This window comes from Melanostigma gelatinosum (assembly GCF_949748355.1).
Source record: "Melanostigma gelatinosum genome assembly, chromosome: 7".
Taxonomy (NCBI): Eukaryota; Metazoa; Chordata; class Actinopteri; order Perciformes; family Zoarcidae; genus Melanostigma; species Melanostigma gelatinosum.
Genome location: NC_136640.1, coordinates 14,293,385 through 14,306,866, shown reverse-complemented (window position 1 = coordinate 14,306,866; position 13,482 = coordinate 14,293,385). Strand labels below are relative to the sequence as shown.

Sequence of the window (13,482 nt, the reverse complement as noted above, 5' to 3'; positions counted from 1 at the left end):
AATGTGATCCTTACAAGCTTCCATCCAGATTTTTACGCCATTACAAATGCAGCAGTTTTCTACAGATGTTCAAGAGCAGTGAAGGAACACGTAGGTACATTTTTTTCTCCCCTCTTATCAATACGGTAGTTATTACTATTGCTATAGTGAGAGAATATTTGTCATATTTGTATACAATTTAGCATGTAATTTCTTGTTTGACGTAAATACCACCTTAACTATGTGTGCTCTGTATCAAAATACCTGTTTAATCCATATGAATAATTATATGCAAATATTAAGAGCTGTAAAAAAAGTTGAGTGACATAATGCAAAGTTACAGAAATAAATCTATCTATCTATTATTATATTCATATTTGGAGTAAGTTAATGCTGTGCGTTTTTTTCCAGGTGGGTTTCATTAATGTTTCAGGACAAAATCTAATCCCCCCCCCCCTGTCCCTGTCCGTGCAGCCGAAGCCCCGTCCCCGTGAACAATGAGTGCGTGTGGCTGCGGAGCTCCATACCAGCGGAGGTGGCTGCTGAAGGCTCTGTTGTTCTTGGCTGCTGTGTTGCCGACGAGCGGCGACTGCCCCAAATCATGCGTCTGCAACGTTCCCACTGAAGTGCATTGCACCTTCAGATACCTGACCGCAGTACCTGACCACATCCAGCCAGCTGTGGAAAGAGTTAACCTCGGGTGAGCTTTCGCTTTATTTTCCAGCTTTTAACAGAGTGGAGAATGCAGGTAATTGAATCTAGAGGAGGATTGTATTGAGGGATTTAAACTATTGACTGTATAAGCAGGAACAACATTGCAATTAAACTAATGGCAGGTAGCATACTGCCTTTTCAGAGTTTAAACGTTCAAATCTGTAAACCATCACTGGTAGTAAAATAAGTAAGTATCTGCCGAAATTGAAATTGAAATTAAAATGACCATTCAAACTTACTTTACATTTTTACCTTTAGCTTGCTTCTGTGATATAGGTTTTTATCATTTGTATTTGTTCTTCAATTGTGGAGACCTCACCTAAATCCCAATGTAACCCCACCCAAGTTGAACCTGAGGGGAGGTCCAATCCATCAGTTCAACTCAAAACACCTGAGTGCAATGAGTACTCCAAGCCAAATCCTCGTAGAAGCATTTTTATTAACACGCTATTATTATTACTAGTTAGATACTAGTAACGATGGATCCTTGTACACAAAAAGTTGACATAAATATTCATAAATATATCATTAATAAAAAAGTATGTTATAATAATATCCTGTCTAAGGAAGTGATGATTCATTTAACAAATTGCTTCCCTGGAATCAGTAATAAGTATACAATTCTGCATTATACCCAATATTAAAGGTAATAAATAAACATGATTTTCCCACAAAGGTGTTTTCTTTTAATAATCTGAGTTGACCTCTCATGACTGTATATGTGTATATGTGTATATAGAATGTGCTTAATTGTCTCCCAAACGTTTTTCACATGTTAGGGCTGAAAAGCTTGACGTTGTTAATGTTTCTTGTAAGAACATGCATTACGCTGACATCATCAATTATGTACCAGCATAGCTCGCTCATCTTTAACCTGAGCAGAGGTCGAATCTGGAAGATGAATTAAAAACACTTGTGTGGGTGTAGAGGGATTTAAATGTGCTTTAAACCAAACATGTTCCATAACATCGTATGAGATACATTTGATGAACTGAAATCTGTTTTTCGTTTCTCTGCTTTTAGGTACAACAGTATATCTGTCTTGAGAGAAAATGATCTTTCAGGACTTGAGAGCTTAGAATTGTTGATGCTGCATAGCAACACCATCCACAGTATTTACGACAGAGCCTTCCAAGACCTCAAGTCCTTACAGGTAAAATCATGTGTTTGTCAGTCTCTTATGTACAGACTTCAGCCTTTCTTGTAATATTGGAATGTACAAGTTTGCTGTACTGGAATATCAAAAGCATGTAATGGTGTGAAAAACCTGCCAGTATACAATGGTTCAGTTCAATACTTGTACATGCATGACAAACAAATATCAACAATGTGCAATTTTACTTCCACTGATAACAATCAACTGATGGACAAATCATGAGTACAATATAACAGCAGTCACACATCAGTACCACAAGCTACAAACTCAGATATTTTGGAGCTGCTTCAACTTATGTCTTGCAAAGTCCTCACAAAAAACACCACAAGCTTCACAATGAGAGCATGATTGTGGACTTTCTATTCATTTTATATAAAGGAAGCTCTCCAATAACTGTTTACTCGAACTTTTACAGACTAAATTAACCATTTTCAAATGATTCTTCTGGTCATCATTTCATTGTATAAATAATGTGCTGTTGGGTGTTATAATAATATATGATAAATACTGTTTAATAAACCCAAGTCACCAGTCTTTTGAAACCATCTCCAACTTGTGAATCACGTTCTCACAGGTGCTGAAGATGTCCTTTAATAAAGTAAAGGAAATCAAGAAAGAGACATTTAAAGGCCTGGATAATCTGCTCAGAATCCACATGGACCACAACCATATTGAGTTCATCAACCCGGAGGCTTTCTATGGCCTAACCAAACTACAGCTGGTCCACCTGGAGGGTAACCACCTCCAGCAGCTCCACCCAGACACATTCATCACACTGAGACACAGTCAAGTGTTCAAGTTGTCCTCTGTGAGAACCATCCACCTGTCGAAAAACCTTCTCACTACTCTGCCTGAAGATATCTTCTTGGGCTGCAGCCAGTTAGAGAACCTCTTCCTTCATGGCAACCCATGGACATGTGATTGTCGTATGAAGTGGTTCTCAGTGTGGGCACAGAGGAACACAGGTGAGGAGTGTGTGTTGAAAGAACCAACTTTTTGTCAATCTAAACATTTTCGTGAACTTTTGTGAAGCTGCATTTATTAGCAGCTTTAGTAAGCCACATCTGGTAACTGGTTGGTAACTGCAATAGTACTTCATTAATATGTTATTGTGCTCAGACTTAAATTGGCATGTTTTTCTCCTGTGAGGTAATAGTGTTTGGATTTGTATCCAAAGCAAGAAAGGCACATCCAAGAAGGGAAACATACATCTTTGCAAAGACGTCACTGGAGGCAGGGGTTTTCTCATATTGAGGGCTACAGAAAACACTAAAGACACAGAGGAACGAAAGTTATATCCTCGATTCATGACTTGGCTAATGTAAAAGTCAACTCCTAAATTACACTTCTGGATGACGGTGTTCTTTTCTGGATCACAAGTTTTACTGATCAGTTTTGGTTTGGCTGGCCCATAATGTGGAAATTGTAAATCATCTTTTCTTACATGCAACCAACTAAACGTGACACCACTTTATTTAAATGTTTCCAGGTGTGCTGAAATGCAAGCGAGACAGGAGATATCCCAGAGGCCAGCTGTGTCCTGTTTGTGAAAATCCTGGCCCTTACCACAACAAACCTCTATTCCTCCTCTCCGGTGATGCCTTCACTTGTATCAAACCCTGGATCCAACCCCATCTAAAGCAGAAAAACATCAGCCTGGATGAGGGGGACTTTACTCCAGTTTCTCCCAAGGACTTCATTGCCCCATTAGGATCCATACAAATGAACCTGACCGACCATTTTCACAATGATGCCAGCCTATCCTGCACTGTCCAGAGGCCCTCTACTTTTGAAAACCTAACACAAACCTTGGAGGAGGAGGAGGAGGAGGAGGGAAACAATGCCATTGTGCTTACTGCTGGCATAATTACATACTTGGTGTGTAACATTGACTATGAGCACATACAGCAGCTGTGGCATGTACTGGCCACCTACAGTGACTCTCCCATGACACTTGAGAGAGGCTTAATGCTGGCTAGAAGACCAGAAATGGTGTACAGGTATAGTCAGATAAAAACAAAGGAAGGAGAGGAAGGAATTTACACAAACATTGTGGCTGAGATTAAAGCCTCCCCTGAATGGTTGATGCAGGGAGAGGTGAGCTTCCAGCTTGACCGCACTACTACCACTTTCTCTACTCTGCACATTAAGTACCAGTCTGTGATCAACCTACGTGTGGAAAACACTTCACCTAAGAGGGGCCGTTATTCCTGGACCATGATCAAGCGAGATAATCAAACCAAGACTGAGCACACTGTACTTACAGGTAGGAGTTAGAGATCAATGCTTAATTGTTGATTTGAATGAGTCTTCATTCACATCTACAATTAAACTCTTAACTGATGATAAAAATCTACTGACAAGAATTACTGTAATAAAATATGTATTTAATTTTTAACATAGGTGGTGTGGTGCAATTGGACTGTCAGATCTGGGGTGAGCCAAAGCCTTTGTTGGAGTGGATTTTACCAGATGGAAATAAGGTCAGAGCTCCTTATTCCAGTGAGGACAGAAGGCTCATAATCACTGCTGAAGGGAAGCTCACTTTACGGGGTGCAGATGCTTCAGAAACTGGTCTCTACCGGTGCATCACCACAAACTACCTGGATGCAGATATCCTTGCCTTTCGAGTGACAGTCCTGTCACCTGATGTGGAAGAAGCTGAGATCAACGGTGTCCAACTCTCACAGCCACTGGGTGAAAATCTGTTTTTAGACTGTAGCTCCACAGGAAGTCCTGAGGCCTCAGTCCAGTGGGTACTCCCTGACCACTCAATACTTGACAAGTCTCATGGGAAAAGGAAAGTGTTTGACAATGGAACCTTGCTGATGCAGGGTCTCACAGTGAGGGACAGGGGATTTTATAGGTGTTTGGTCTCTAATTACCTGGGAGTTGATCTGCTTGTGTCTCAGGTGACAGTTACTGAAGAAACATCAAAGGTGACAGTTTTGGATAGTGAGGGATTAGGGGTAGAAATGGAAGACAAGTTTGACCCTAGCTTGACTGAAAACACAATCACCCTCAATGAGATCCCCTCTTCCAGTCCCTCTGACAGAACTAGTCAGGAATCTAAGATGATAACCTCAGATCGACCTTACCCTAGAATTGAGTCAAAGGGTAGAGTAGGTGTTGGAGGTAGACTGGGACAGAGAAGGAGGGGGCCAATCACCAACAGACGCATCTGGAGTAGTAGGGTGTTTGATAACGCTTCCAGGAAAGTGGACCCACTGCAGTTTGCTGAATTTATGAAAAAGGCACAAAATGGATCAAGAACAAAGACTGGCACAGAGAAAGAAGGGGTAAAATATGAAAACTCAAACACTGCTCTTGCTGGTGATAGTGAAATCGGCTCTGGTGAGGATCATCGTGAAGATCATCTCAACATTGTACCAATAATGGTCAAACCAACAACAGACAATCCACAGAAAGGTGGACAATTTGGACAAGAGAACAGGCAACCTGAAACTATAACAACCACACAGACAGCTCATGCTAGTAACGTAGCAACAATAGGGGCACATCAAACTGTTGGCTTGGAAACCACAGTCAGTAATCATTTTGAATTAAATCAAGTGACAAAAAACACAAATACAGCTACAACAGAGTCATATATGCAGTCAGATTCTACACCAATCAAGTCCACATTCACACACCATCAAACAGAAAATAAGGAGAATCAAAATGATGCAGTAACACCATACCACGTAATTTCACACAACACAGGACTCTCTAGTTTTGATGAGACAAATGATTTTCATGCCCTGGAAAGAACTACTAAGCCGGGCTCAAACAGGCGCCCAGTCACTCTCCAACTTACTGTAACAAACACGTCACAAGAAACTAAGCTCCAATTCTCAGGCGAACAACCTGGAGAGCCAGAGACGTCCACTGGGGGGGCGTTATCATTTCACACAGACCCCCATGTCACTCCAATGAGGGATGGCCAAAGCCCAGGGGAGCCAGTTGTTTACACATCCACAGACCCAGAAAGCCAGACGACATTCACAGCTGTCACCACCACAGAGAGACAACAAGATGAGATCACCTTCCACACTACCCAAACAATCAAATTCCCACGTCTACCTGCGGGATCCACCATCATCTCCAGGCAGCAGATACATATTAGCCCACGAAAAAACAGCAGAGGAGGGGGGCGCAAAAGAACCTTCCAAGGCCGCAGGAGAATCATTAAACCCAACAGGATCACTGACATACAGTCCTTCATCAATAAACTTCAAAAGCCCTCATTGATGAAGGAAGGCAATGCCACGGTGCCTTATAGAATTGAACTGACCACAGGTAAGCCAGTTTGTTTTGTAAGCAAATAGAGCCATTGTTCATTTTTTTATTGCTTCATTAGTTTGTGCTTCTTTAGGTGATATTTTGTACTATCTGTGTCTACTTTTCCTTTTGTTCTTTATTTTTCACATCAGACTGTGATTGGGATGAAGACAAAAAGAAGACAGCAAAGAAGGCAGCAACCACTGATCTGCAGCCGGTCACACCTACAGTTTCCTCCAGTTCATTTTTACACAGAACAGAGAGACCTGCCTCTACTCAAAATACTGCAGCTTCTACCACAACATATTACATCACTTCAAATGCTGCCTTCATTCATACAGAGTCAAGGCAAGAGGTTTCGAGTGGCTTCATAACATCTGCAGATGCCCCTGAGTTTGACCCTACAATTGATCCACTTTTGACCTCGAATAAAGAACCATCAATCTCCACCACGACCACGACTACAACCGTCTCTAAGGTTATTCGTGGAAGAATTCCATGGAACAGGCTGTTTGGTGGCAGAGAAAGAGGAAAGATACTTGGCAGACTGAGGGAGCCTTCTATCACCCAAAAACACTCAACTACAGCTGATACAACAACAATGACCCCAACCACCACCCCGGCAGCTATTCCCACCACCACCGCAAACTCACTTTCTGAACCTAGGACTCTGTCCCCACCCAGATACACAGGGAGCAAGGAGGGTTCATTAGATGATGACTATGGCTATTTTTCCTCTGCAGATTTTGAGTTCACAACACTGCGACCCAGCTTTCACCATTTAACTCCTACCAGCCCATCCTATTACTCCAAGTCTGCTACCACTGCTGAAACACCACCAGAATCACAGACTCTCCCTTCCCCACCTACTGTCCAACCACCCTCAATTGAAAATCCCGATGAAGCATTATCATCTGGGTCTGGGGGACAACCTGATAATTGGTCTGTAATCAGACAGAGGCCTGATGGGTCCAGAGGACGACAAGGGCGGAGAAGGAGGCCCTTTAGTGGTAGGAGACACTTCAATAAACCTACAATCACTAGATTACGCCCTGCTACCACAACTGAGGCTTCAACCACAACTATGGAAACTGCAATGAGGACAACCACACTATCACAAAGGACTGTTTCACTCTACAAGCCCATTTACACACCATCTAGGCAAGAGGATAGAACTCCAGTAGTTGTTTCCACTGACCAAACGTCAATGAAAGAGAATGACTTATATGAGGAATTTGACTGGAACACATCTAGTGGTTTACGAGCCTATACCACAACCAAGACACCTTTGATCTATTCAACCACATTTAACCCCACCACCACATTCATACCAATCACTACAAAAGGGCCTTACACAACAGCTCGGACCAAAGTCCACAGCAACATCAGACCACCAACACAGAGGAACAGTGATCACACCACTCGTGGGCCACCAGTGAGGAGAATCAGACCTACTGCGCAGATAAGTAGTGCCAGAAACAGTGCAGGTAAAGGCCTTCACACAGTGACCATTGTTTCAGCAGTGCAGAGATACACCAATACCCCTGCCCCATACAACAACATAGGCACACAAAAGGCCATCTCTAGTGTCTATAATCATGTGGCTGGCAATGAAGCTACAAGTGCCAATATTGCTGGCTTCGAACCCACTGCAAATGTCAAGACAAGTAAACCAAAGATAGTTGGGGGCATTGCAGCCAGCTTCACTGTGTTATCCAATTCCGATGCTTTCCTGCCATGTGAGGCTGTTGGAAACCCTCAGCCAGCTATAACCTGGAAGCGCTTCCCCTCAACCACAGGTACAAAAACAATTTCATTCACGTTCATCATTTAGAAAAACAAAACAAAAACAACTCAAAAGCCATGTGAAAACTGCCTCCTTTCATTTTTTTTACATTTAAATATAGGAATGAAATGAAATATCAGGCAACTGTCATGTTTTTCAGAGGTTCTGAAATGGTAAAACATCATTCAAACTCGAAAACAGGCGATGATGTATTCAGGCAATCTGCTTGAAGTTGGTGTTTAAGACATTTAACACAATCTTGAGAGGTACTTAGCAGTGTGTGTACTGGTAGTTTTGTAAGCTGTGATAGCCAAACACAACATCCAAAATATTAAAAGCTGTGATATCAGTAGCGGCCCATACTGGCCGGGGGCCAATTAAAAATGGTGAGTCAGGGGTCAGCAAGTAGTCAAAGGCAGCATACAGTAAATCAGGCAATCAAATGTGTTATTAGAAAGGGTGAGTCACCGCAATCACAAGAGTTTATTAAGGCTGCAGCCATAATTTGCCACTCAAAATATTCTGCAGTTTGCTGCAGCATAATGTGAGATATGGACAGACACAGGGGTGCAACATTTTTCTTACATGAAATTCCTTTTCTCTCTCCCTCAGGTACCACCATTACCATCAAGGGGAGGATGGGAAAGTTCGAGGTGTTGAGCAATGGCACACTGTCGATCCAGAATGCCAACATAAAGGACCGTGGGCAGTACCTCTGTCTAGCTGAGAATTATTATGGATCAGATAAACTTCTTGTCACCCTCTCTGTGGTGACCTACCCCTCACGCATCTTGGAGCCAACAATGCGTGATATAAAGTCTCATGCAGGAAACAATGTTGAGATGACATGTAAAGCAGAGGGTCGGCCGATACCCATGATATCCTGGATTCTGGCCAACCAAACCCAGGTCCGGGGTCAAAACACAGAGAAAGGAAGGGTATCAGTATCTACTGATGGGACTCTGGTTATTGAGCAGGTGTCTGTTTATGACAGAGGTCATTACAAATGCATCGCCAGCAATCCAGCTGGAGCCGATACTGCTACAGTCCGACTGCAGGTGGTGGCAGCTCCCCCAGGTATTGTGGAGGAGAAACGGCAGCAGGTTAAAGTGGGTGTAAGCCAAAACATGTGGCTACCCTGCACTGGCCAAGGCAGCCCTCAGCCTACTATTCACTGGGTCCTCCATGATGGGTCAACGGTACGATATAACAGACCTGCCAGTGACACAAGGATATCAGTGTATAGGAATGGAACCCTCCACATTAAGGATGTGACTCAAGAAGAGAGCGGCAAGTATGAATGTATTGCTACCAGCTCGACTGGCTCAGAGAGAATGGTTGTGATTCTGACAGTAGAGAGGCAAGAGGCTGCACCTCAAATAATGGAGACATCAAAGCGTGTAACAGCGTTGTTCTTCGAGGACCAGCTGAGACTAAACTGTTCAGCTACAGGAGACCCTAAGCCCAGGATCATCTGGAGGCTGCCTTCTAAAGCTGTAGTGGACCAGTGGCACAGGTAAAAAAGCTTCAATCAGTGGCAGAAATGCAGACCTGGCAGCCATGTGAGTGTATTTTCTGCGGCACTGCCAAGGTGTGGATGCAATGTCGGACGAGCAGAGCAATACATGATTAAAAAAATGTAGACTTATCCGACTGTAATAGGGTCCAGGGCGATTCTCCCCCGTGAATTATTTTGATAAACAAACTCTATTTGTAGGCAGTAATATGACAATTATTTCCTTTTATTATGGATATGACTGTGATTTGTGACAGCAAAATTCTTGCCATCAGACCATTATTTTTGTATACGTTAGTAACAACACACAAACAGAGATACTACTATATGAACTCTGTAGTGGATATATTACGGTAAGTACTAGCATAGCTCTCAAAAAGTATAGCCCCAGGAAGTATTTGCAGAATTCTCTAAATAACAATTTTATAACAGTTAAGAGTCTCATACAATGACAATATGTACATCATTTGTCCTTGTCATACACTATAGTGAATGGTACATCAGACATTTTTCTGTCCTCTCCAACTACTAAGTCTCTTTACTGTTCTGTCATGTATCTTTGCAGGATGGGCAGCAGAATTCAGGTCCTGGATAATGGCACTCTTATTATTGGCCTTGTGAGTGATAAAGATGCTGGAGACTATCTCTGTGTGGCACGAAACAAAATTGGTGATGATCTCCAACTCATGAAGGTCAGTGTGTCAATGAAGCCAGCCAAGATAGAGCTGAAGCTCGATGGAAAGAAGCAGGTACCCTATGGTAAAGACTTTAAGGTTGACTGTAAAGCCTCAGGAGCACCAAAGCCAGAGATCTCCTGGGGATTACCAGACGGAACTGTGGTCAACAGCGCTCTTCAGTCTGATGCCAGCAGTGGAGGAGGACGACCACGGCGCTATACACTTTTTGACAATGGAACTCTCCACCTAAACCAGGTATGCAATGACATGTCATCTTCCTTAATGAAACATAAAAACCTTTTTTTTAAGTTTTACGTGACTGTTATGTTTCTCCAGGTTGGTATGTCAGAGGAAGGAGACTACACCTGCTATGCTGAGAACCAGGTGGGCAAGGATGAGATGCATTTTCATATCACTGTGGTCACTGCTGCCGCCAGGATACGTCCAACCAGCCAGACATATGTCAGGGTGAAGCCTGGAGGGAAGATCCGCTTTGACTGTGAAGCACTTGGGGAGCCCAAACCGAAGATCATGTGGATGCTGCCTACTAACGATGTCATTGCAGCATCTAATGAACGGTACCTAATACACGTCAATGGCTCTCTGGATATCAGGGATGTGAAGCTTATCGATGCTGGGGAGTATGTTTGTATGGCTCGAAACCCTGCTGGAGAAAACAGAAAAGTCTACAAGCTTGATATTGAAGGGAACCCACCAGTGATCAATGGCTACCGGCAGAACAGGACTGTTATCAAAGATGTAGCTGCTAAATACTCCAGGAAATTTATAGACTGTAAGGCTGAGGGCGATCCCATGCCTAGTATCACTTGGATTATGCCTGATAACATCTTTCTGAAAGCACCATACTATGGCAGCAGGATTAATGTCCACCATAATGGGACATTAGAGATTCGCAACGTGCGGCCGAGTGATACAGCTGAGTTCATCTGCATGGCAAGGAATGATGGAGGAGAGGCAGTAATGGTAGTGCAGCTGGAGGTGAGCAGTATACTCAGGAGGCCGATCTTCAAGAACCCCTTCAACGAACGTATTGTGTCTCGGATTGGGAAAACCACAGTTCTAAACTGCTCTGCTGATGGATACCCAGTGCCGGAGATCACTTGGACTTTGCCTAATGGGACACGGATCACTAGTGGCCACCACCTAGTTAGAAATGGGACTTTAGTCATCTACAACTCTGGTAATGAAGATGCTGGGAAGTACCGCTGTGGTGCAAAGAATTTCATTGGTTATATAGAGAAGCTAATCATTTTGGATGTCGGTCAGAAGCCTTACATCCTGACAAGGCCTAGGGGCATCATACGCAGTGTATCTGGAGAACCTCTTTTCCTTCATTGTTTATCTGATGGGAGTCCTAGACCGAAAATCCACTGGACTATTCCCAGTGGCCACACTCTTACTCGGCCTCAAGTCCTCGGGCGCTACCAGTTACTAGAGAATGGTACTTTGGTTGTTCAGGATACAACTCGCCACGATCGAGGGAACTACATTTGCAGGGCTCGGAGCGATGCTGGAGAGGCTGTTCTCACTGTCCCCGTTATTATCATTGCATACCCTCCACGGATCACATTAGGGCCACCTCCCAGTGTAAGAGCACTGACCGGGACACCTATCCAGCTCAACTGTGCCGCCATTGGGATTCCCAAGCCTGCGATCACCTGGGAGTTGCCCAATCGTTCAGTTCTGTCAGCGGCAGAACAGGGCCGCCCTATGGGTAGTGAACTGCTCCACCCTCAGGGCACACTTATCATTCAGAGGCCCAAAGCATCAGACTCTGGCACATACAAGTGCCTGGCCAAGAACCACCTTGGTACAGACTCAAAGATCACATATGTACATATATTCTGAGAAAAAGGCAAAACTGAAAGAGGGCGGTGGCATATCCTGACATATTCACTAACACTGAGTCACTTGTGTTTGCGAGTCACAGTGCATGTTTTCTCACATGTGGATTTGTGAGAATCACGGCTTGTGGAATATTATTAAAAAAGTGATATATGTGGAGTTGAAAAACAAACAAGAAGAGAAAGGAAACAGACATTTTATAGGGAAAGTCATGTTTTTCTTAGCTGGAAAACCCAGCATGTGGCAAGAAAGTTGTTATTGTAACTTTGTAACTTGGGGTCTGGAAAAGGTGGTTCTAATTTAGGGTGGTTCTCATGGGAGCAAAAGCACCAGCGCATACTGTCAAACTTAATGTAATTTCTCTGACCAGACGTTGCTGGCGGCATATAGGTATACTATTACATCACATACAGAGAAGGAAAATCGATTGTTTTAGCAGATTAAAAGAAAGAAAGAAAAGGCTCCCAAGAGGCTTTTAATTGCCTTCTACATTGGCCAGTGCTTGTTGCTGTCATGGCACATTGCTTTGTCCTCTTAGAGCAAATGGAAACAACATCAGGCAGAATAAATAGTAAAATATTTTTCATGAGCAATTTATTAAATGTTATTGTCGAAGAAAATTGATTTGACAAAAAATATATGAGGCTTGTTTTACACTGGATACATATCTGCATGGACAGTACAGTGCTTTTTATCACATCTGATGTCTTTATTATACTTACTTTTTATAACAGTTTAAAGCTGATTCTTTTATCTCTATATGCAGTGCAGTTCATTGGTCAGAAACACACTATCAATTTATTGTGTTGTACACAAGAATTTACAGTAATGTTATACATTATGGTAATCTGTAATAATACAGTATATGTATATCTATTTGTAGTATCTACTTTATCAAAGTATGGGTGACAAAAGCAAATTAAAAAGACTTTTAAAAATTATTTGTTTTTATTGTACTATTTGATACAGCAAATTATTTTAAATTAGACATGCATCATATGAAATGAAACATCACTGTTAAAAGTATACACAACTGGCTGTTATATTGCTGTTGACATGAAGGCCATTGGGATTATCCAGTTGTTCCTCACTCTACAGGAGGAGGTTTTGGCTCCGGCTGCAGTAGAAATCTTCCAGACACAGTTTTAACTCTCCAGCTGTGAAAATCTCTTTGTGCAAGACCCACAGGGGAGCCTTTGATTTTTGTTTGTGATTGAGTGCTGACTTAACTGCCCTCCTGCAAATTAAACAGAGGGATGGGGGGGGGGGGGGGGACGATTTCGAGAAATTTCCAAAGTTATATTTTCAGAAAAGATACGAATACATTACATGCAACACTTTAATTAAACTTTAATTATTAATGTACAATGAAACAGAGTAAGAGTGAAACGGTCGACTATATACTGAAGCGATGATGGTTCTTGAACCTCTAAAGTCATTTTTAAGGGGCACTGATTAAGACGAATATCCCCCCTATGCCTTAAGGGCAACAACTGGAACCAATTTC

General features: G+C 42.6%; 1 protein-coding gene across 1 annotated transcript; it reads left to right on the top strand.

Moving 5' to 3' along the window:
• Positions 1-12,916, top strand: igsf10 (immunoglobulin superfamily, member 10). The gene is made up of 10 exons (XM_079271911.1): positions 1-90; positions 454-679; positions 1,717-1,846; positions 2,424-2,814; positions 3,339-4,115; positions 4,253-6,148; positions 6,283-7,929; positions 8,529-9,432; positions 9,998-10,364; positions 10,446-12,916. The coding sequence occupies exons 2-10, from the start codon at positions 477-479 to the stop codon at positions 11,976-11,978; spliced, it is 7,848 nt and encodes a 2,615-aa protein (XP_079128037.1). The 5' UTR covers positions 1-90; positions 454-476; the 3' UTR covers positions 11,979-12,916.
• The last annotated feature ends 566 nt before the right edge of the window (positions 12,917-13,482 follow it).

Bases quoted from the DNA above. Each gene is read 5' to 3' on its own strand.
- igsf10 (XM_079271911.1), top strand. From the start codon at position 477: ATGAGTGCGTGTGGCTGCGGAGCTCCATACCAGCGGAGGTGGCTGCTG. The intron at 1,847-2,423 runs GTAAAATCATGT...ACGTTCTCACAG, and splicing joins AAGACCTCAAGTCCTTACAG to GTGCTGAAGATGTCCTTTAA. The intron at 7,930-8,528 runs GTACAAAAACAA...TCTCTCCCTCAG, and splicing joins GCGCTTCCCCTCAACCACAG to GTACCACCATTACCATCAAG.